The sequence below is a fragment of the Podarcis raffonei genome, chromosome 15 (assembly GCF_027172205.1).
Source record: "Podarcis raffonei isolate rPodRaf1 chromosome 15, rPodRaf1.pri, whole genome shotgun sequence".
Taxonomy (NCBI): Eukaryota; Metazoa; Chordata; class Lepidosauria; order Squamata; family Lacertidae; genus Podarcis; species Podarcis raffonei.
Window position 1 is genome coordinate 25,471,671 of NC_070616.1, and position 24,803 is coordinate 25,496,473.

A 24,803-nucleotide genomic window follows, 5' to 3' on the forward strand; every position below is an offset into this window, starting at 1 on the left:
AGATGCTGAAAGTTAAGGGGCATCCATTGCGGGGATGTTTAGATTTACAGTACTTTTTTTTTAAAAAAAATATTTTTTATTGCTCAATTTCCACATAACAAATTATCAAACCATATCATCACCTACATAATTCCCCCCCCCCCAGGACTTCCCTCAGCTTCTCTCCCTGATTTCGCTGCACATATTTTCTCTGCATATTATAAAATTGTATATATCCTTGCATATCTGTCCATCATGTTATCAACAATAAATTTGTGTGTGTTTATTCAAAACCTGCCAAGGAGTCCAGTTCATTTTGTTGTGTTTTTAAATAATTTGTGTAAAGTTCCCATTCCTCCTTGAAGTCACAGTTGTCCTTGTCTCGCAATTTATATGTCAATTTGGCCAGTTCTGCATAGTTCATCAATTTCTCTTGCCACTGTTCTTTTGTCGGGGTTTCCTCATTCTTGCATCCTTGTGCTATCAAGACTCATGCTGGATGTTTAGATTTACTAATCCCCCACACCTACACCTCTTTCCATGTGGGTGAGGGATTAATTTGTCCAAGCAATATTTGGTGGTGGTGCTTTAAAAGAGGGTCCTTTATTATGTGGGGAGTTGGAGCTCAATTTCTGTTGCTGCTGCTGCTCTGTTATAAATCTGTTAAGCGCTGAGGAACGAGGAACAGCTTAATGAAAAGAAATGGTTTCCTTTAAAATAAAAGGCATCTAGTCCTTGTATTCCTTCCTCACCCCTTTGTCAGGGTTTGCTGTGTGTGGTAATGGTGCTGGTAAAGCTGGCAAACAACAACAACAACAACCCCTCAGTGTCTTGCTCTAAATGTGAGACAGGCTACAATTCCATACTCATTTAACTGGGAGTAAGTCCCATTGCTCTGGGACGCGGGTGGCGCTGTGGGTAAAAGCCTCAGCGCCTAGGGCTTGCCGATCGAAAGGTCGGCGGTTCGAATCCCCGCGGCGGGGTGCGCTCCCGTTGTTCGGTCCCAGCGCCTGCCAACCTAGCAGTTCGAAAGCACTCCCGGGTGCAAGTAGATAAATAGGGACCGCTTACTAGCGGGAAGGTAAACGGTGTTTCCGTGTGCTGCGCTGGCTTGCCAGATGCAGCTTTGTCACGCTGGCCACGTGACCCGGAAGTGTCTCCGGACAGCGCTGGCCCCCGGCCTCTTGAGTGAGATGGGCGCACAACCCTAGAGTCTGTCAAGACTGGCCCGTACGGGCAGGGGTACCTTTACCTTTACCTTTAAGTCCCATTGCACTTAGTGTGGCATAGTACTGAAGTGATATATGTAGACAATTGTTCCGTATGCCTGCAATGCTAAGCACATTTAATAGGGAGAGAGCCTTACCGAGCTTAATAAGATTTATAGCTTATCTTATTATTTCTTTCACAATATCCCTATACTGTTTTATGGTCGTAAACTCTTCCAGCAGTTTGTGATGAGATCAACATAATGTAAATGATGCGTTTGCTTACGATTGCCTGGGGTGTGTGAGAAACAAAACTTCTAAAAACAAACTTGCCAATGCTAGAGTATAGCCAGCATTTTGCAATTACTGTTGTTGGTTACACATGAAAATATGGACAATGCTTGGCTTCTGGTTCCACTCTGCCTTAATGGAGGCATCCCCTGGGGGATGTCGTTGGTGGAGGAAAAACAAGGATGATTGGAGGGTAATTATTCTGGCTCTCACTCCAGCATGGAAGGCGGGAGGCGCTGAGTGCAAAAGCACTTCTGCCAAAAACCCTCCAATGTTGCCATTAAAAAGCAGAGGTTCTCCTGCTAATTGGAGTTTTATTTTAACTAAAGTACAGGTGTGTGCTAGAAGAGATGAGATCACCAACTGCGGAACAAACCAACTGCAAGGAGTTTAAGGTTTGAACTTGAAAGAAGGACTTCATTCACTGCAAAAGACGGGGTGGGGGGAGCCTACAGTTTCCTTATTTACTGTAAAGTTTTCTTCTTTACATTTATGATTTGGCAACCCTCCTCTGAACGTTAGTTCAAATTATATTTGTACAGGCGAGGATGGAAGAAATTGGATTATAAATATGGAATATAACATTAAACGGAACTGTGTGTGTAAAAACATGAAAAGGGGGGGGGAAGCTTTATTTTGCAAAAGGTTTACGATGGAAACTTAAAGCTGACTCTTCCCTATCTTTTCTTATTTACAAAGTGAACTGAATAACACTAAGAGGACTTGGAATTTAATTTAATTGGAAGTAAAATTGCGCATATATCCTCATTTGGAAGGAAGGATGAAAGGAGTCTGTGAACTGCCAAGGAATTGACTGCTCTTCTTCCCAGGCTGAGAGGAAAAATTATAACAACAGTTTATTTATTGGGACAGAGTGAGTTTTGCAGCTGTTGTTAAAGTTGCAAAACAATGAAGCATGGGACAGAGTGAGGTAGAAATTTCTGGAAAAACAATGGGATGTCAGCTCCGTCCAAGGCATGATGGATAACAGCAACAACCGGGAAAAGATAGACATAACATTTTACAAGGAGAGGAAGAAACACTACGGACAGAATAATTCCCACATACAGGAAGAACAAGGATATAGTTTGAGTTCCTCACTTGTAGTTTTATAAATCATTTAATGTGTCAGCATGAATAGAACTTTATTTTAAGTACAGTGGTACCTCAGGTTAAGTACTTAATCTGTTCTGCAGGTCCGTTCTTAACCTGAAGCACCACTTTAGCTAATGGGGCCTCCCGCTGCCACCGCGCCCCTCCATGCAATTTCTATTGTAGAACAAAACACCCTCTTATCTGTTGTAATACTTGCATATACTTGTATTTATCATTCAAGAAATATCCCAACACTTTTCAAAGCAGTGTAACTTTAGCAGTATTAATGAAATAGAATATAGGATTTTGTTTTTAATATGATTATGTGGGATTGGAGTCTATTACAAGGCCCATGCCCATAACCTTTTCTTTCTAAAACAAGTTTGGGTGTGGATTGGGCTCTCTTTCTGATAGTAATAACTTGATGTATCAGAAAGACGGAATGCAGAGAATTCGGAATGCTTGAACTAAAACAGACTTTGCAATGAAGAACAGGGATAAACAAATTAGGAACATTTTGTGGTTTGGCAGAAAGTGGCTATCTCTGACTGATACTTTATTTTTGTGGGCATACTGTAATCTGTTGAAAGCGAGTGCAGTGTGCCCATTCAACATGCCAGCGGACTGTGGCCCCAGAACACTCTCTTCTTGCAGAGAGCCCGCAGAGATAAGGTTTCAATCAAAGGCTAGCTTGCTACAAACACAAGGGCATTTATCTGTTAAGTCATCTGCCTCTGATTCACTCTCATGAGTTTGCTGATCACACTGGACCAGCTGCAGGTGAAGGACAAGCCCACCTACCCACCCACCGAAATTAACCCTGTCTTGTCCCTTTCCTCTTCATGCATAAACTGCATGCATAATGCTTACACTAACAAAATCTAGACCATGCTAAGTCTTCTTAAATCTCATTATTGTGTTATACAGAAGAGAGCCAAACACATGCTTAATTGTCACATAAAAACTTTAGTATTTAACAGTGCTTAACTTTGGTTGGATTGTGCACTCAGTGTATTTTGGTAAAACCATATTTCAGACTAAACACCTGTTTTAACTACCGTATTTTTTGCTCTATAAGACTCACTTTTTCCCTCCTAAAAAGTAAGGGGAAATGTGTGTGCCTCTTATGGAGCGAATGCAGGCTGCGCAGCTATCCCAGAAGCCAGAACTTAGAATCATAGAGTTGGAAGAGACCACAAGGGCCATCGAGTCCAACCCCCTGCCGAGCAGGAAACACCATCAGAGCACTCCTGACATATGGTTGTCAAGCCTCTGCTTAAAGACCTCCAAAGAAGGAGACTCCACCACATTCCTTGGCAGCAAATTCCACTGTCGAACAGCTCTTACTGTCAGGAAGTTCTTCCAGTATACCCGAAGGAGCGTCTCCACCCCCATCATTCTGCCCGGACGCTGAGGTCCAGCGCTGAGGGCCTTCTGGCGGTTCCCTCATTGCGAGAAGCAAAGCTACAGGGAACCAGGCAGAGGGCCTTCTCGGTAGTGGCGCCCGCCCTGTGGAATGCCCTTCCAGCAGATGTCAAAGCGATAAACAACTACCTGACATTCAGAAGACATCTTAAGGCAGCCCTGTTCAGGGAAGTTTTTAACGTGTGATATTTTACTGTATTTTTGGTTTTTATGGAAGCCGCCCAGAGTGGCTGGGGAGGCCCAGCCAGATGGGCGGGGTATAAATAATAAATTATTATTATTATTATTATGGAATCTTCTTTCTTGTAGTTTGGATCCATTGCTCCGTGTCCGCTTCACTGGAGCAGCAGAAAACAACCTTTCTCCCTCCTCTATGTGACATCCTTTTATATATTTGAACATGGCTATCATATCACCCTTAACCTCCTCTTCTCCAGGCTAAACATGCCCAGCTCCCTTAGCCGTTCCTCATAAGGCATCGTTTCCAGGCTTTTGACCATTTTGGTTGCCCTCCTCTGGACACGTTCCAGTTTGTCAGTGTCCTTCTTGAACTGTGGTGCCCAGAACTGGACACAGTACTCCAGGTGAGGTCTGACCAGAGCAGAATACAGTGGCACTATTACTTCCCTTGATCTAGATGCTATACTCCTGTTGATACAGCCCAGAATTGCATTGGCTTTTTTAGCTGCCGCGTCACACTGTTGGCTCATGTCAAGTTTGTGGTCCACCAAGACTCCTAGATCCTTTTCACATGTACTGCTCTCAAGCCAGGTGTCACCCATCTTGTATTTGTGCCTCTCATTTTTTTTGCCCAAGTGCAATACTTTACATTTCTCCCTGTTAAAATTCATCTTGTTTGTTTTGGCCCAGTTCTCTAATCTGTCAAGGTCGTTTTGAAGTGTGATCCTGTCCTCTGGGGTGTTAGCCACCCCTCCCAGTTTGGTGTCATCTGCAAATTTGATCAGGATGCCCTTGAGTCCATCATCCAAGTCGTTGATAAAGATGTTGAATAAGACCGGGCCCAAGACAGAACCCTGTGGCACCCCACTAGTCACTCTTCTCCAGGATGAAGAGGAACCATTGATGAGCACCCTTTGGGTTCGGTCAGTCAGCCAGTTACAAATCCACTGAGTGGTAGCATAGTCAAGATCGCATTTTACCAGCTTCTTTACAAGAATATCATGGAGCACCTTGTCAAATGCCTTGCTGAAATCAAGGTAGGCTACATCCACTGCGTTCCCTTCATCTACCAGGCTTGTAATTCTGTCAAAAAACGAGATCAGGTTAGTCTGACATGACTTATTTTTCAGAAATCCATGCTGACTATTGGTGATCACAGCATTCCTTTCTAGGTACTCACAGACTGTTTGCTTAATGATCTGCTCCAGAATCTTCCCTGGTATTGATGTCAGACTGACTGGGCGGTAATTATTTGGGTCCTCTCTTTCCCCCTTTTTGAAAATAGGGACAACATTTGCCCTCCTCTAGTGTGCCGGGACTTCGCCTGTTCTCCAGGAATTCTCAAAGATGACTGCCAGTGGTTCTGAAATCACATCTGCCAGTTTTTTTAATACTCTTGGATGCAGTTCATCTGGCCCTGGAGACTTGAATACATCTAGACTAGCCAAGTATTCTTGTACTATCTCCTTAGTTATTCTGGGCTGTGTTTCCTCTGCTGAATCATTTGCTCCAAATTCTTCAGGTCGGGCATTGTTTTCTTTATCGGAGAAGACTGAGGCAAAGAAGGCATTGAGGAGTTCAGCCCTTTCTGTGTCCCCTGTTTGCATTTCACCATCTTCTCCTCTGAGTGACCCCACTGTTTCTTTGTTCTTCCTTTTGCTACGAACATACCCATAAAAGCCTTTTTTGTTGCTTTTAACCTCTCTAGCAAGCGTGAGTTCATTCTGTGCTTTAGCTTTTCTGATTTTGTGTCTACACGTGCTGGCTATTTGTTTGAATTCCTCTTTGGTGGTTTCCCCCCTTTTCCATTTTTTGTACACATCCTTTTTTAATCTTAACTCAGTTAAAAGTTCTTTAGATAGCCACCCTGGCTTCTTTAGGCACCTTCCATGTTTCCGTCTCATTGGTATTGCCTGAAGTTGTGCTTTTACTATCTCCCTCTTAACAAACTCCCAGCCATCATGAACTCCCTTTCCTTTTAGTATTACTGTCCATGGGATCTCACCCAGCACTTCCCTAAGTTTTATGAAGTCGGCTTTCTTAAAGTCAAGAAATTGAGTCCTAGTATGCTTGGCTGCTCCTTTCCGCTGTATAGTAAACTTCAGAAGAGCATGATCACTCGCGCCTAATGATCCTTCCACTTCTACCCCACTAACCAGGTGATCAACATTGGTTAGGACCAGATCTAAAATGGCTGTTCCTCTTGTTGCTTCTCCCACTTTCTGGACAATGAAGTTGTCTGCAAGGCCAGTGAGGAATCTGTTTGACCTTATGCTCTTGGCTGAGTTTAACATCCAACAAATATCCGGGTAATTGAAGTCCCCCATTACTACTATCTCCCTTCCTTTTGCATGCTTGGCCATCTGTTCCAGGAAGGCATCATCTATGTCCTCCGTTTGGCTTGGGGATCTATAGTAAACTCCCACAATGAGGTCACTGTTATTCTTCTCTCCCTTAATTTTGACCCAAATGCTCTCACTTTGGCTTTGAGGTTCTAAATTTTGGATCTCTTCACAGGTATACACATCCCTGACATATAACGCCACTCCTCCTCCTTTCTTGTCTGGTCTGTTTCTCTGAAATAGATTGTATCCCTCCATTATTACATTCCAATCGTGGGACTTATCCCACCAGGTTTCAGTGATGCCTATTATGTCATATTTAGTTTGCTGTACCAAGAGCTCAAGCTCATCTTGTTTATTTCCCATGCTTTGCGCATTAGTGTACAGACATTGAAGTCCATTAATCATTCCCCCGTGTCTCTTATTTAAGGATTTTTTCCTCCCACCACTAGGTCTGCGTGCTGTTTGCTCCATTCGGTCTATGACATTTGGATGATCATCTTCATCAATTGATAGACTCCTACCTTCAGGAGCACTGTCTCCCTCCCCCACATTAGTCAGTTTAAAGCCCTCCTGATGAGGTTTCTGAGATTTTTTGCAAAAACATTCCTCCCAACCGTTGTGAGGTGCAGCCCATCGCTTGCCAGAAGTCCATCTTCAAGAAACTGCAGTCCGTGATCTAAGAATCCAAACCGTTCCTGTTTACACCATTTGCGAAGCCAGTTGTTCACTTCCACTATTTTTCCCTCTCTCCCTGGGCCACGTCGTTCAACTGGGAGGACAGATGAGATGACAATTTGTGCATTTAATTGCTTCAAGTTCCTGCCCAGAGCCTCGTAATCTCTTTTGATCTTCTGGAGGCTATTGCTTGCAGTGTCATTGGTTCCCACATGAACCAAGAGGAAGGGGTATTTGTCAGTGGGTTTTATGATTCCTTGCAGTCGTTCAGTTACATCTTGGATCTTAGCCCCGGGGAGACAGCACACTTCCCGAGACATCTTGTCAGGCCCACAGATCACTGCTTCTGTTCCCCTCAGTAGGGAATCCCCTATCACCACTACACGCCTCCTCTTAGGTCTGGTCGGGGTTCTTCTGTGAGCTTTCATTGCGCAGCAATCCCTCTTGCTGTTCTGGTTTCTGAAATTCAGAATATTTTTTTTCTTGTTTTCCTCCTCCAAAAACTAGGTGCGTCTTGTGGTCTGGTGCGTCTTATAGAGCGAAAAATACGGTAAATAGATTTTACAGATTCATCTTTCTTGCTGCATATTTTATTATTTTGGAATGTTGGGGGACTCAGTCAATTAAAATAAAAGAGAAAGGAAGATAGGACATTCCAAAAATTATTTTATTTTGCTTGTGCAAATTTGCCACACCTATCTGTCCCTAAATAAAATCATGCCTTCAGAAATCAAGGACATTATTTTACTCATTGTGTAATGATAAGTTATTAAGCAACTGATACAAGATTCTATCCGTCAACAATTGTTGGTATATCCTAGACCTAGACTAAATGTAATACCTGTTTTTCATTGTACTGAGAATTGTACTTCCACTTTTCTTTCCATAATCTGCTTTCCTGTTGGATTAGAGACTCTGGGTGAGGTTTAAACTAAAAATTAATTGGGTTTAAAGCTACCATGTCTGATCAACAGAGCTTAGCTGGGAATTACTTCTCCCTCTAATCTTTTCCATCCTTTTGTTCAACATGCAACATTCCTAATATTTTAGACTATTAACAGGGTCAACTTGACTCAAAGACCTCAGAACCCAGTGTCTTGAAATGACCTCTGATGACGTCTATAGATTCTACTGGCTAGGAGTAGCTGTGACTACTCTGACCATTACTAAAAATTATATGGATCATATCCATAATTGATAAAATACAGAATACTAGAGAACACAAGGCTCTTTCATACTTTTGCCAGTTATTTAATGTTTTGTTCTCCTGACACATGTGACCTATAAAATTGTAAATATGCTTATTAAGATAGACTGTTTACCAATATTCCTTCATGTTGGCTTATGACAAAACTAGAGAATCTTTCACCCTTAAGCTGGATGTGGCTGTGGTAGGTTTCCAAATGGCTGCCAGCCTCCCCTCACCAGCTGTATTCCTCTTCAGACCTGCCCTTCACAATGAGCTGCTGATGGAGGAAGAAATTGCTCTTTTCTAATTAGATTTTCCTGCTGGATCTACTCTGATGTGAGTTCTTCAGTACTATTCATCTCTTTACACAGCCTTCACATAAATGCAGAGGTGTGTGGCACTGAAAACTTTAGCACATGCAGAAGGATCACGGAGGGAGGCATGCGGGTATAGGTGATAATAATATTCTTCACAATCCAGACCGGCTCCAGTTTTCTTTGAGTCTGCTTTCTGTTGGTTGGAAAGGGACAGCAACCAAGTGTTATGAGTATTTTTAAAATAGGAGGCAGGTGCATTAGAAAGAAAAATTCCCCAAGAGGCTCCTGAAGGACAGCACTAAAATCTGGGATGACTTTCCTCTCTCACAGGGTCATGTGACAGAAAAGGTCCTTGCTGGGGGAGGAGCCATCTCGCGATCCCCAGTTTGGCCCTGAAGCTCTCAACGTGCCAGCATGTGTTTTCTTATTTTTAATTTCTTTCTGGATTCTCTCTCTCTCTCTCTCTCCTCCCAATTCAGCCTTCTGGCAAGAACAATACAAAATCAATTAATCAATTAAAAAACAAAATAAACAAGACAAAGTGATACTAATCATTCCACACTGGGCAAGAAGACCATGGTTCCTAGAGCGCCTACTCATCATTGAACTTCCCATCATAGCGACTCCCAGCTAGGAGGGATCTGCTCAGACAGGAACCAATCCTTCACCCAGACCTAGGAATGTTCTGATTAACTGGCTAGAGACTGAGCGCATCTGGCTCTCGGACCTGGCAACATCTGGGAAGGTTCTAGAGTATTGGAGAGTATTATTGGGCTGGTGCAGTAAGAAAGGGAGGCATCCTATGGCCAAAGACATATTCAGCATATCTGAGTTCCTGCAAGAGGGCTTAGATAAAGGTCTAAGCACTAGCATGTTCAAGAGACAGGCAGCTGCCCTAGGCAGCATCTTGGGTTGCAAAAGAGGATTTTCCTTTGTCTTCACACCCCTTGCTGAAGGGCGTAAATTAGAATAATTCCCCCAAGTGGTGTGTTGATTCCCCAGCTGGAACCCAGGTTTTGGACAGCCCTAATGAGCGCTCCCCTCGAACCTATGGCAACAATAGACTTCCATCTGAAGGCAGTTTTTTCTGGTGGCTGTCACATTAGCTCAACAGGTGCCAGAGATAGGCAGAGATAGTCTTCTGACTCATATCTTTGTACCTTCCATCAAGTCAAGGTGAATCTTTCATTCATCCCCAAGGTGAATTCCCTTTTCTGCAGGTCTCAGGAAATAGCATTACCCTCCTTCTGCCATAACCCCAAGCCTGACACCCTTTGGGCATGCATAGAGCACTGAGGTTCTATTTAGACAGAACAAAGGCCTTCACAAAGTCTGTAGCAGTTCTTCAAAGCAGGTTCTCCAGCAGGTTTAACAGCACACCTTTAAAGGGGACTTTCCCCTGGTGGATGCTTGTTGGGCAACCATCTGGGCCTCCTTGCACACATTTGCCATACACTACGAGCTAGACAAATGGGCTTCAGCCGACACAGCCTTTGGCAGGAAGGTACTACAAAAGGTGGTATAGCCATGATGCTTCTCTAAGCCCACCCAATAGGAATAGCTCTGGTACATCCCAGATGGAAGAAGGGCTGTCCTTCAGGAGCCTCTGGGAAACAGAAGAAAATTATTACAGTGAATTTCTATTCCCCGAGACTCCAGGGACAGCAGCTACCACAATGAGAGAGTCATGCATGGCTGTATGGGGATGGGACTTCACTGGATGAAGTAAAGTCACAAGATAGTACCTAATAAGTTTTGTTCCTGAGGTTTTTTTTGCCTAGCAGTACACCTGGAAGATAAACTGATACGATACACCAATTGGAGCAGGAAATGAACTTCACCACCTGCAACGTGCTGCCTAAAGGGGAGCGGTTATTTCCTGCTCAACCATCCTAACTGGAAAATGTGGGATTATTTCTTCCCAGCAAGGACCTGTTTTGTTATGTGACCCTAGCTACCAGTGAGAGGGAAGAGTCATCCCAGATGTAAGGGAGTCTCTGGGAACAGAAATTCACAGTAAGAATTTCCTTTCATTCACTTACTTACTAAGCTGGGTCAAATCACTTTGCCCTCTTGTTTTGAAACAATTAACTGGTAGAACATTTCAATAGATTCTGTGAGCATGTTTGTAAATGGTCCTAAACATGTTAGACAGCAAAGCTCGTGTATGTGAAAAGCCAGTCTTAACTGGGAAAGTGCATACTATTCCATCAATTTCTTTTCAAAGCTGCAGAGATGGAACGCTGCAGAATGACGGTGCAATAATCTGGTATCGCTGTTTCTGTCTGTTCTGTTCAGCTTCATCCCTAAATGCCCTTGTTCAGTCAGAAAAGGCTGAGACAGAGCCAGGCTTTTATTCTGAAATGATGTGTTCAGCCAGCCTAGTTGTACACTCCCATCATTAACAGATGCACTGTACCATCTTTCGCATAGACGGTTTATGCAGGTTCCTCAGTATATGCTTCAGAATCACGAAAGATGCTTTCCCACATGTTCTCTTTCATCAGCCTCCTGTCTAGGAATGTGGCTGATTTTCTTTGGTCTTTGCTCCAGTACATCCCAGGTAAGATTTCCATTTCCTCCCAGTTTTCTGCTAGAGGCTGTTTTTCAGCATCTGAGATTGGACGGACTGTATTCAGAGGCCTGTTTGGGATTGCGCCTGTAACCCACAAGATTAGAGTCTAGTTATTATTCAGAAGCGCACGTACTGATTATTTCTGATTGTGCAGTTTGGGGGCTGGGAGGTCATCGGCGGCCAACAACAATCTCTGCAATTAGGTTGCAGTCTGAAATTTGAATGGCTTTTTATTTTATTTTTAAGAAGGAAGATGCTTGTTTAAAACATGTAACACCAAAGCTTTCACCTAGTCTCCACAATGCAGAAATCAGAGAATATCAAAACAGTCAGCCTAGGGGGTGATGAACTAAAATAATGTGTAATGTGTTTCTCATTGGAATCAGGGGGTCGGAACTCTCAAAGCCTAGTTAAGTTGCATTGCTATCCTTAAGCCATGGTGTTGCCTGCTGTCAAATTTTCATAAGCATGGAGCAGGAAAGCAATAATGGACTTATCCTTGTATAGCAAATTCAGTTCATTTGCTGTGCAAGCTTTGATATTGTTAGGTAGAACCTGCTAGTTTCATTGTTGCAAGCTTTGTAACGATAAATGCCTTGAGCGATAGTGTAATATGCTATTTTGACAGCAATGTAATATGTTTTAAGAGCAAGAGTTGTGCAATATTACATAGATGGGAGACATTTAATCACAGCAGTAATCTAAAAAGCAGTTCTTATCAGAGTTATTATTCTTTATTTTTTACCCTTTTGCTGGAAATGCAAACCTATTTGCTTCAACTTTTTGGATCACCAAAGCAAAATAGAAACAAATTGTGGGAAAGCAGTAACTTTCATAGCTGACAAATCTCAGATACATTAGAGAATAGAGTTTAACCAGTAAAACCACAGGCTCAAGATTGTAACTGAAACAAATCACTGAGTGGTGTTACTAAACGATATGAAATATTGCAAAAGTTATAGAAAATAAAACAAGTTACAAAAGATAACATATTTGAAACAAAAGTAACTTACAGCTTTATACAATTTGCACGTACTCATTAATGGTATGAAGTCATAAATAACATAATCTTCTTCCCCTTCCCTCCAGTCAGTCTAGTTCTGAAACAGTTCTAAGTTCCCTAGCTTACTAAAATAAATGAATAAAAGTCAATGTTTTCAACCCAAGGCAGTAGGCTAGGCCTTGTAGTCTTCAGTGGGGCCAAATACACAAAACAAGTTCAGTAGCAGGCAGTAAGCAAGAAGAATAAATAAATCTTATACAACTCTTTGCATCTCCACCCCCCAAAATAAAGAACTAACAAAACGCACGCACACAATACTACCTTTTATATCAGTCAGCAATGGAACCAGGAGACTGGACTTCTTTTTGCCAGTTTTACATTAATTTCATTACTCTTATTGGTGGACCCACATAAGATGTAGCTATGAATTACCATTATTTGTCAGGAAGAGAGGAAGAAAGTAACTAACTGGAACTCTTGGGTTATCACACTACAGCAGTGCCCTGCCAAAATGTATAATGCTTTCATTTATGTTGTGGCTTCATCGCTGTTTTGCTGCTACATTTATCATTATGCCAGAGTCTTAAACGGCAGCACGTACAGCATCAAAACTTGCACAAAGGACTTTGCAACCTGGAAAAAAAGACAAGACACGTACTTTTGTAAACCAAGAAAATATTTTATAAAATCTATTTTTTTAAAAAATACAAACTGCCTATGCAAAAATGACACAGACATGAAACAGCATCTTTCATCTTGATCCATCATGGCTGTTTTCCTGTGTGAATTGAACGTGTCATAATTGCTGGGTATTTTCAGACATTGCCTGAACTTTTCTCCTCTGAAATGCCTTTCGCACGAACAGTAGTCATAAAAACATTCTCAATTTTTATATCATTCTCACCTAGTGAATAATCTAAAATTAATATCTAGTTTTCTTAATATAAGGACTACTACACTTATTTTGCTACTGCTTTCCCTTCTAAAGGTGTGTTCCAGAATTCTGATGAATGCCAGAGACAAAACTAAATAATTTTTGGCTTTTACATTTTCAAAGATGGTTGTTTGCTTCTTTGCCATACCATGCATTTGGTGCAGCCTGAGATCGTTTGAATTGGACACAAAACCAATGAGTTTGCAAAGTGCTTCCTGAATCTCAAAGTTGCAGGCAATTGCCTGTCTAAGGCGAACCAGAAAATGGAGCCAACTCCGTACACTGGCATGAGAGTGAGAGAGAATTCTTTAGTTGCGAGATTCATGTACCGTATTTTTCGCCCCATAGGACGCACTTTTCCCCCTCCAAAAATGAAGGGGAAATGTGTGTGCGTCCTATGGGGCGAATGCAGGCTTTCGCTGAAGCCTGGAGAGCGAGAGGCATAGGTGCGCACCCACCCCTCTTGCTCTCCAGGCTTCAGGAAGCTATCTGCAAGCCTTGCAAGCCCGGCGGGAGTTCCTGCGGGCTCACAAGGCTTGCGGGCAGCAGCCTGCAGCCCCGGTGAGTGTCCGCAAGCCTTGCGTGCCCGGCAGGAGGTCCCGCCGGGCGCGCGAGGCTTGGGGCGGCAGCCTGTCACCCGAAGCACGCGGAGCCCTCCGGAGGGTGCCCCGTGCTTCGGGCAGGTGTGTGCAAGGCTTGGGGCGGCAGCCGCGGCGGGGGGGGAAAAATAAATTTTTTTATTCATCCCCCCCCAAAAAACGAGGTGCGTCCTATGGGCCGGTGTGCCCTATAGGACGAAAAATACGGTACTTTGTTTTTAGTGGCACTGAACTGTAATTTACCTTAGAAATACTTGGCATTTCTAGCATTATCGTCTTCTGATTTGCCTCTTAACACACAGTTCTCAAGGAATGGAGCAGGTAAAGTATGAAAAGTTTGGGTGTTGTTGTTTTTTTAAATACACAACTAGAGACCCAAGGTTGGGAAATCCTGATTTAGAGAATTGCAGGCTTACAGTGAGAGCTTGTACATGTCTATTCAGGAGCAAATCCCATTGGCTTCAATAAGGCTTACTCCCAGGCAAATGAGTAGAGGACTGCTGCCTTCCTTTCTTCCTTAGCCAATGGATAGGAACAGAATGTTCTTTGCAATTGGCTTTTGCTGGCAGAGAAGGTGCAGGTGAAGCCAAGCCATGTCAGTAATTGATGGTGATGGAGTAGATGATCAGAAGCAATGTTTCAAAAGGGAGAAAAGTCAACAGCTTGACTTAAGCAGGGAGGATTTTGTCGGTCACTGACCTGGCAACCTGCCAAGTACATCACTGTGACCTGGCAACCGGTCAAGGGTGTGGTCATTCTTGGGTGAGGGAGGAGCCAGGGCGATAGTTGTGGTGTGGCTGTTTTCGTTGTGGCTCAACGCAGCACCTCAGGAGAGACTGTACTGCCCGCCTGGCTCCAGATGCCAACCATAAAAAGCATCCCCATTTAAAACAGAAGCAAATAACTCAATTTGTCTCAGCCGTGGTGAGACAGTCAGTTCCTGAAACCAGAGTTGCTGACTGAGTCTGGCTGTTGGACTCTGCCTGTACTGAGCATGTGGTGAACCCCAGGGAGTTATTTGTTTCTTGAAGCACTGTGAGGAAGGACCATGTCACCCTTGCTGATAGTTCATGTGTTTCAATCCAAGAGCGAGGGTCGGCGCATGTGCCTTGTCTGGGGGCACATTTGGAAAATGTTTTGCTAGTGGAAAATCTCCAGTAATGTTTGCTGAGTGTAGCATGCTTGACAAAAGATATTTACAATGTAATCTTTACTGGCAGAATTTGCCGGAGAATGCGGCATGCACACTTTAGAAGTTTAGCCAAAATGCCACAGCTGTGCACTGATTTAAAGTTAAAAGCCTCCCAAGTAAATACTTGGGAGTGTGAAACCTGCAAACTTTCTAAGTGAGCAAAAAGAGTAACAGAGCGTCATAAAGACCATTTGCTCAAGTGCAAACTGACCTAACTTATTAGTTTTCAATTACAATCCAATAGTAGCCTCAATATAACAATACCAATTTGTAATACAGTTACTAATACCAATTGTTCAAATACCGAATTATATAATTCAGATAAGGTGCCTCCCCTTGTGTGCTAGAACTGAAGGTTTGATTATTTTCTTTATTTCTGCACTCCAAAACCTTATTGATTTCCATTACATTCCGGACATAATAATAATCCCTTATACAACAACTGCAATATTAATAACTTCTATTCATGTTGACACATTAAATGATTTATAAAACTACAAGTGAGGCGCTCAAACTATGAAAATAAATTAAAAACAAACAAAAAACCTATATCCTTGTTCTTCCTATGTGTGCCAATTATTCTGTCCATGGTGTTTCTTCCTGTCCTTGTAAAATGTTATGTATATCTTTTCCCGGTTGTTGCTATTATCCATCATGCCCTGGACGGAGCTGAAATCCCATTGTTTTTCCAGAAATTTCTACCTCACTCTGTCCCATGCTTCATTGTTTTGCAACTTTAACAACAGCTGCAAAACTCACTCTGTCCCAATAAATAAACTGTTGTTATAATTTTTCCTCTCAGCCTGGGAAGAAGAGCAGTCAGTTCCTTGGCAGTTCACAGACTCCTTTCATCCTTCCTTCCAAATGAGGATATATGCACAATTATACTTCCAATTAAATTAATTCCACGTCCTCTTAGTGTTATTCAGTTCACTTTGTAAATAAGAAAAGATAGGGAAGAGTCAGCTTTAAGTTTCCATCGTAAACCTTTTGCAAAATAAAGCCTCCCTCCCTTTTTCCTTTTTTACACAAACAGTTCCGTTTAATGTTATATTCCATATCTATAATCCAATTTCTTCCCTCCTCGCTTGTACAAATATAATTTGAACTAACATTCAAAGGAGGGTTGCCGAATCATAAATGTAGAGAACAAAACGTTATATAAAGAAACCATAGGCTCCCCCCCCCACACCATCTTTTGAAGTCTTCTCTCAAGTTCAAACCTTAACAACCTTGCAGCTGGTTCTGTTCTGCAGTTTGTGATCTCATCTCTTCTAGCACGCACATGTACTTTAGTCTGAATGAAACTCTAATTCACAGGAGAACCTCTGCTTCTTAATGGAGGCATTGGGTTTTCGGCAGAAGTGCTTTTGTACTCAGCGCCTCCCTGCCTCCTGCATTCCATGCTGGAGTGAGAGCCAGGATAACTATCCTCAGTCATCCTTGTTTATCCTCCACTGACGATCTCCTGCTGTCATGAGAGCTGCCTCCATTAAGGCAGACTGGAACTGGAAGCCATGCACCTCAAACTTTTGAGGAAGTCCTGCAGCTGCCTTCACAACAGCAGGATCTTGGGTTTGCTGCAATGGAACAACAAATGCAATCCCTGACTGATCACAAGGTTTTCTCACTTGTTGATGTGCCAGAACAGGAGAAATCTGTGGGGTTCCGTTGGGTCTATAAAAGTAAAACCATAGCATCTGGTAAAGTGAAGTTTAAAGAAAAGTTTGTTGTGAAAGGATTCATGCAGAGAAGGGGTTTAAATTATGATGAGACTTTCGTTCTGACAGCCAGGAGTGAAAGTATGAGAATTCTTTTAACCCTTACAGCAATACGTGATCTTGAAGTTAGTCACTTTGACATTGCGATAGCATATTTAAACGCAGGGTTAAAAGAGGTGGTTTATATGCAGCAAGCTCCAGGATTTGAGCAGAATCCTAAAGGCGTATACAGACTTTACATGGTGATCTATGGACTTTGCCAATCAGCCAGAAATTGGAAAATGTGCTTGCATGAAGCGCTAAGTGTTCTAGGATTCCAAAAGAGCTGGGCTGATTCCTGTCTATATTGTAAGGGGACAGGAGATGATTGTATGTTTTTTCTAGTGTTGATGATCTAACGTGTGTTGGGAAAACAAACAACTAAATTCAGGAGTTTGCCCAGCAGTAGAGGCAAAAGTTCCAGCTCAGAGATTTAGGAGCTATAAAGAGTTACCTGGGAGTTGAAGTACATAGAATAAGTGATGGGAGTTTTTCTACTAAGCCAGAAAAAGAAATTTACACAACTGTTAGAACGTTTTGGTATGCAGAATTGTAAAGGCGTTCAAACTCCTATGGTGACAGACTTTTAAAAAGCAGTGTAATGTGGTGTTTGAAAACCAGGAGGTATACCGCTCTGCCATTGGCAGTTTGTTGTACATTTCACAGTGGTCCAGACCAGATGTTAACAATGCTGTGGGTGTTCTTAGCAGGTTAGTTTCAAAGCTAACCACAGCAGCTTGGCAAGCAGTTAAAAGAGTGTTTCGCTATTTAAAAGCAACAAAGGACTACTGTTTAAAACTGTCATCCTCTTTGGAAATGATGTACAGACAAGAAGGTCCACTGCTGGGATAGTAGTACAATTTGGACGGTCTCTAGTGGGTTGGAAATCCTGGAAACGGGTTGGTATCTGTGTCTACACCTGAAGCAGAATAGGCTGCTCTGTCTGAATTGAACAATCAGCTTCCCTATTTTGTGCAGATTCTTGCGGACATGAATGTAGAATCCAAGCTACCTGTGACAGTTTATGAGGCCCATCAGGCCTGCATATCCATGGCAGAGCCTGAACAATTCAAGTCTAGGACAAAACACATGGACATAAAATATAGACATGTCAGGGACAATGTGGAACATGGATTGATGAAACTTGTATATTGTGAGTCGAGCCAGAACATTGCTGATATAATGGCATAATAACATGCTATGATACATATTTTTTCCTAAAGAGAATTAAGAAGGGGTGTTGAGGTTCCTTTAATTGCTGTTAAGGAAAAGCTGGTGCATGGGCTTCCCTTAACTTGCACCTTCAGGTCATGTGATTATGTTTGACGGTCACTGACCTGGCAACCAGCCAAGGGTGTGGACATTCTTGGGTATATTAAGAGTACAAAGAGCAAAGGGTACATTGCTTCTTTGCTTCGCTGCAAGGAAGCTCTGCCAGATTGACACTGAACTCTGCGCTGTATGTATGCTGTGAATTGGACTTGCTTTGCATTTGAAGCCTGCACCTTCTACTAGGGATCTACCAGACGCCTGTATATAGTGAAACTGCCTTTAAAAACAAAACAAAAACAACTTTCATATGTTGCGAGTTTGAATAAGTCTTCAGTCCAATCATAGAAGGGAGCCGCATTTTTATTTTTCCAATTCATCAGTATCAGTCTTTTTGCTGTGTGGTAAGGGCACGGAGAGTCCACTCACATTGTCCTTTTGTAAGGTTCCATGAGTATATAATGCAAGAGGATATTTTGCTCTGTAAATGTAAGTTTGTTCCGTATAGTTCTGTTGATAGCTTCATTTACCTTCTTCCAAAACTCTTTCAATATAGGATAATGAAAAAACATATGTTTTAGAGAAGCGTTATCCCTATTGTATCTCCAACAGTTAGATACCTTAGATAGCCCTTTTTAAAAAACAAACGTAATGGGGTCCAGTATACTCTAAATTTTTGTTGATGTTGTAATAGCCTCAATTTAAGGTCCAGAGACACCCTTGTTGTAGCAGTTAAAACAGTTTCCCACTGTTTGGTAGAAACTGAGATCTCTCATTCTTTATTCCAATGTTCCCTCAGTACCTTGGTTTGCTAATAACAAAGATGTATATCTTTGGGAAACTGCCTTAATGCTTTGGACCTGTCAGTAAAGGACTGAACCGGTTTAGGTGTTGGAGTCCGAATGAATTTCTTCCAGCACAAAACTGCACTGCCATGAACCTACACGCTTGGGGAGCTGCACATGTTTGGCACATGTCATGCGCCAACAGTGTGTGAGAGTGTTTGCCAAAACTCGCCTGTGGTACAAAGGTGAAATATACATATCTCCATCCATCTCGGGCATGTGACCTTCATAAAGTTGCCCAGAAGGGAATGTTGTTCCCTTTCTTGAAAGGGATATATTGGCAACTCCATGTTCTGCCTCAGTACATAATTATTACACATAGCATCAGATTTTCTTCTTTGAATGCATTTTACCAGAGCTTAACCACCAAAGGGATAATTGCTTTAACCCTGCAGGTGGATTTCCCCTTTCAAGCTTCTTGATCCTTAAAGATATAAGAAGGGGTTTTAGAATGCTGATCCCTGCTGAAGGCTCAATTAGACCGCATGTGAAAATATGATTATTCTTAAGTATTACACTTAAGACAAGCATGTCAATCGGTACATGGTTGTTGATAGCTGCTATAAAGCATATCCCTTATTTAATTGGCCTAGGCTGGTGTGTAGCTGTGTGTTCTGTGAGTTTTATTTCACCCCCGGTAGGTCCTCCCTCTGCTTTTTTTAGGCAGGTTTTTATTGGGCAAATTTGTTGGTTTTGCTTAATGTAAGAAAATCTCTAAGTGGTTTACACAAACTACTGTCGTAAACACAAGCAAAAAATAAATAAATGCCTATTATCGACATGCAATAAAAAATCAAATAGAATATTAATCAAAACCTTGGAACAGAAATATGGGGGAGCTGTGGTCAGAAAATTGAGAGCCTGGGAAACCTGACATCCCAGTAATGTCTCTGAGGGTATGAGTTTATTTTCCCCATAGAAGTTCATTGCTGGGGGAAGGAAATAGTGCTAGAATTGGGCACATCCTTTGGTGAAGAAGAAGCCTGCCCCCATGTCTTTGACACTGGTGGTAGTCTCCACTGAGACAGAACTCTCTGTGTGCCACTCCTGCCAGGACTCATTATTTAGTTTTTCTGGGAAAATGCATTGCTTTGCCCAAGTATTACAGTATATCACATGCTCTTGTGACTCCATAGGTTGCAGCCTACACAATTTCACTTATGCGCACGGGAGCCTGGAATGCAACCTCCAGGTAAGTTGATGGGCGCCCGTATTCCTTTTTGGTCTGCTAGTTTCTTGCTTTTGTCTCCTCAGTGGTACCAAGTCTCCTATTGACCCAGAAACAGCAGCAGGTCTCCTTCAGCAACCGGAAGGGCTTGGAATGCATCTCGCCATTTTTCTGCAGCGTAGAAGAGACATCTCAAGCTATTCCTACGAAGATCGAGGGGCACGTCCCGACCTGGCTGAAGGGCAAGCTGCTGAGGGTTGGCCCAGGGAAGTTTGAGTTTGGAAAAGACAAGTAAGGCCTGCTTGGTTTGCTGTGGCTGTGCCCTGCAAGGGATTCTAAACCTCAGAGATAAAAAAAAACCTGCATCTCTTTATGGATCAGGCCGTAGAAGCCACCCAGAAAAGTTACAAGCCACACAGGGATATGCTCTTTCATATGTAGGTTGTTCTGTCAATTGTGTCTCCAGAAAGAAAATACAGTGGTACCTCGGGTTACATACACTTCAGGTTACATACGCTTCAGGTTACAGACACCGCTAACCCATAAATATTACCTCGGGTTAAGAACTTTGCTTCAGGATGAGAACAGAAATTGTGCTCTGGCGGCGTGGCAGCAGCGGGAGGCCTCATTAGCTTAAGTGGTGCTTCAGGTTAAGAACAGTTTCAGGTTAAGTACGGACCTCCGAACGAATTAAGTACTTAACCCGAGGTACCACTGTACAAGAACCATGTTGTTCACAGCTGGCAAGGTTTGTTCTTAGGGATTCGAGAATTCTGTCCACCCCCATCTGCTTAGCGGTGGCAGGATTAACAGGCAAATCAGTATCCTGGAGATGGATTCTTTATTAATAAACATTTCTTGTTTCCCTCATCTAAAGGGAAGTTTTTAAGAAAAACGTTTCAGTCCTTTGAGATTTGCATTCATCGGTTTTGAACTTCCTCCCCACTCTGTGTGAAGTTTAGATAAATTCAATCAAACAAGTGTTTTCCCAAGTTTGGGAGATGTGTTTTCCCCTCCCTTTATTACCTGGCTGAGAAGGAAAAGATGAAATAACACACCTGTGTGCCCTCATCAATCCCCTTCCCCCCTGCCCCCAGAAATCAGCTTGTACATGATCTTGTTGCTGTTACTTTGGTATATATGTGCATTTTACATGGGCAGAACTGCATGTGCACATTTTATCATCAGTGAGGATCTAAGTAGGTAGTAGGAGTAGGAGTAATAATAATAATAATAAAATTATTACTTATACCCCACCCATCTGGCCAGGCCTCCCTAGCCAAGCTGGGTGGCTTCCAACAGAATATTAAAAACACAATAAAACATCAAACACTAAAAACTTCCTTAAACAGGGCTGCCTTCAGATGTCTTCTAAAAGTCAGATAGTTGTTTATTTCCTTGACATCTGGTGGGAGGGCATTCCACAGGGTGGGCGCCAATACCAAGAAGGCCGTCTGCCTTGGATTCCTAAAGTTGGCAGGAGCTGATAAGAGGAAATAGGTGAAATCAGCACCCTGTACTCCTATTCCTGCCCCCCACTGATTAGATTTCTCTTCTCCAATGGAAGGTATAACCACTGGTTTGATGGCATGTCTCTGATGCACCAGTTTGACATTGAGGATGGAGTTGTGAAGTACAGCAGCAAGTTCCTAAGGAGCGATTCCTACATGGCTAACAGCCGGAACAATCGGATCATGGTATCTGAGTTTGGAACCCTAGCTATGCCTGACCCTTGCAAGTCCATTTTTGAGCGCTTCATGTCAAGGTTTGAAGTGCCAAGTAAGTGTCATAAAAGTTTATTAAGCCTTGCAATGCAACACAGACTAACCTTACAGAATAAGCAAGCAAAGAATATATTTTCCAAACTGCTTTGATACATCTTTTACCTTTTTTTATCCCACCACATAAAAAGCTTTCTGTTGCTCCACCCTCCCACCTGGAGATTAAGATAAGCACCTTTCTTCATCTCATTTGCATGTGATTGGTTTCTGTTTCCTTCTCAAGCTCCCACAGTTCTTGTTCCAACTTTCACAGGCTTGCTCAGCCTTTCTCGAACATCGCTAAAATCCTTTCTTTAGCACTAAGAATGCCAAGAGGAGACACCTCTTACAATAAGGTTACCAGATGTTTTTCAATGAATCCCGGGACACTTTTCAACTTCAATGGATTTTGTATGGGGACATCTGGTAACCTTATCTTAGAATCTTTGGTGCCTTTTTTTACCCCCTGCCCCCCCCCCGTAGGGCCTCTATAGCTGCCTGACAATTCAAGTAAAAGGGATGTCTCAGGTTCCTCTGAATCATAGAATCATAGAATCATAGAGTTGGAAGAGACCACAAGGGCCATCAAGTCCAACCCCCTGCCAAGCAGGAAACACCATCAGAGCACTCCTGACATATGGTTGTCAAGCCTCTGCTTAAAGACCTCCAAAGAAGGAGACTCCACCACACTCCTTGGCAGCAAATTCTACTGTCGAACAGCTCTTACTGTCAGGAAGTTCTTCCTAATGTTTAGGTGGAATCTTCTTTCCTGCAGTTTGGATCCATTGCTCCGTGTCCACTTCTCTGGAGCAGCAGAAGACAACCTTTCTCCCTCCTCTATGTGACATCCTTTTATATATTTGAACATGGCTATCAGTTCTACTGAGACTCCGCAGTGTATTTCATTCAGTTGCAATGAGCTCAGCTTTCACAGTGTTGACAGTAATCCAAGAGAATGAGCCAAGAGGAAGGGACCATTTCATTGGCTCATATCAAAAACAGTCAAAGTGATTCTCTTTTTCAGGCCACTTGCCACAGTAAGGCAGGTTGCCACCACTTGTGTGTGTTTCCCCGCCCTGTCCCCACTTTCATTTGTGACTCCTGGAGGCACAAACAATTTTGACAAGGAAAACAGAGGTTTTCTTTTTATATATATATAAAAATTTTATTTTTTCCTTTTCTATTTTATATAAACAAATGAATTAAAAACATAAACATATAGTCCCTTCTGACTTCCCTCCCCACGCTCATTGCGGATCTTAATGTAATGATTTCCCCCTCTGCATCTCTATCATAACTCTATTTTTATAAATCCTTTGCCAATCCGTAGTTTAAATCTTTACTACAAGTTTCCTGTTAGTCCTACCAATGTATGTGGTTGTTTACAATAGCTTTTCAAATAAATTATAAACTTTCCCCATTCTTTATTAAAGACCCCCTCTTCCTGGTTTCTAATTCTTCCTGTAAGTTTTTTCCCCATCTCAGAATAGTTCATCAATTTTGTTTGCCACTCTTCTTTGGTTGGAGGTGTACCATCTTTCCATTTCTGAGCTAAGAGAGTCTGTGCAGCTGTGCTCACGTAAATAAACAGTTTCGTCTGGTCCTTCAGGATCTCTGGTCCTATAATACCTAAAAGAAAAGCTTCTGGTTTCTTAGGAAACGTATTTTCAACACACACACCCAGTTCATTATATATAATTTCCCAGAAGTCTTTTGTCATCTTACATACCACCACATATGATTAAAAAGTACCCTCATTTTCTTTTCATTTCCAGCACATTTGTACATCAACCTTTTTGAGTCCACGGCTCCCTTGACCAACTACGTTCTTTCTGCTGCACCCCTGTGGGGCTCAGGAGCCCAGTTATGTCTCCCCTTGCCTGCAGAGCTGACAGCCTCAAACATCCTCCCTTGTGGAGTGTTCCCTCAGCCTCCTCACCTCTGCTCTCTCCTTGGGAGTCCTCCCTGCAGCTGCTCCCAGAGGCACCATTCACCTGCAGAGCTTATAGCCAGGGCTGATGCAATAAACAGCCATGCAAGCCTTTGGGAGGCAGCGACGCAAGAGGGCATCACAGGAGGGAGAGAAGGAAAGAGGGACAGAGGCCAGTGTTGCCCACGCCACCTCTGACCATGATTCAAGGCACCCCAGGGTGCCACGGCACACTGGATGAAAACCACTGGTTTAAAAGCCACCACCACAATCACCAAACCTTTTGTTGGCATCACATCCAAGCATCCAAAACAAATCAATACAGAATTACCACTTCCCTAGTGGCCCAAAACATTTGCTAGAAGAAAGGAGGCAGAGTAGTCTATCGTCACATCTCTAGGTCTCCAGGGAGATCAGGTGTCTGCAATGTATTTCAACGACAAAAACCCCCAAATAGAGATATTTAGCCACTAACTTGGTGAGCTCCTGATCATTCCCCAGTAATAGAAAATGTATGACATCCAACTCTGATTTCTTTTGGGGGATGCAGAGTTGATCTAGAAATTGCTGACACAGATCAGCATATAGTTTACAATTAAGAACCATATGTGTAAGCGTTTCCACCAGGTGGTCTTCACCTGGGCAAGTTCTTTCTCCTTCCACCCTGCCTGAGAACCTTCCCCAAAGGAGGTTTGATGGATTTGAATTAAACCTGTCCAGCGAAAAAGCCCTTCATTCTTGAGGGTTAAGCAGAAATTCAAAGTAATTGTGGTTAGTTTCATGTGCCCAAGAAAGTTGAAAATAAAGAGAAGAACATGTTTTCTCTGCTGCTACTGTTAGTTTCTGGCACTCAATATTGGTTTAAAAGCATCCATGCAACTCCAGTGATCCCAAGTGTTTTGTATCACACCCACAAACCAACCTGGGGTTTTCATTCCAGAAATGACAGACAACTGCAATGTGAACTACGTGGTCTACAAAGGCGACTATTACGTCAGCACAGAAACCAACTTAATGCGTAAGGTCGATCCGGAAACCCTCGAAACAAAGGAGAAGGTAAAGGA

The 24,803-nt window shown here is 42.6% G+C and overlaps 1 protein-coding gene across 2 annotated transcripts in view; it reads left to right on the forward strand.

The window, feature by feature from the left end:
* Positions 1-24,803, forward strand: part of LOC128402847 (carotenoid-cleaving dioxygenase, mitochondrial-like) — a 73,300-nt gene that overhangs the window by 37,781 nt on the left and 10,716 nt on the right. Inside the window, exons 1-4 of one of the 2 annotated variants that reach the window (XM_053367250.1) lie at positions 11,065-11,267; positions 20,136-20,340; positions 21,617-21,828; positions 24,680-24,795. In XM_053367250.1, the coding sequence (XP_053223225.1) occupies positions 11,183-11,267; positions 20,136-20,340; positions 21,617-21,828; positions 24,680-24,795 (618 nt within the window). In that variant the 5' untranslated portion in view covers positions 11,065-11,182. Of the gene's footprint in view, positions 1-11,064; positions 11,268-20,135; positions 20,341-21,616; positions 21,829-24,679; positions 24,796-24,803 lie in introns of those variants that run through there. The other variant, XM_053367249.1, reaches the window with a different exon arrangement.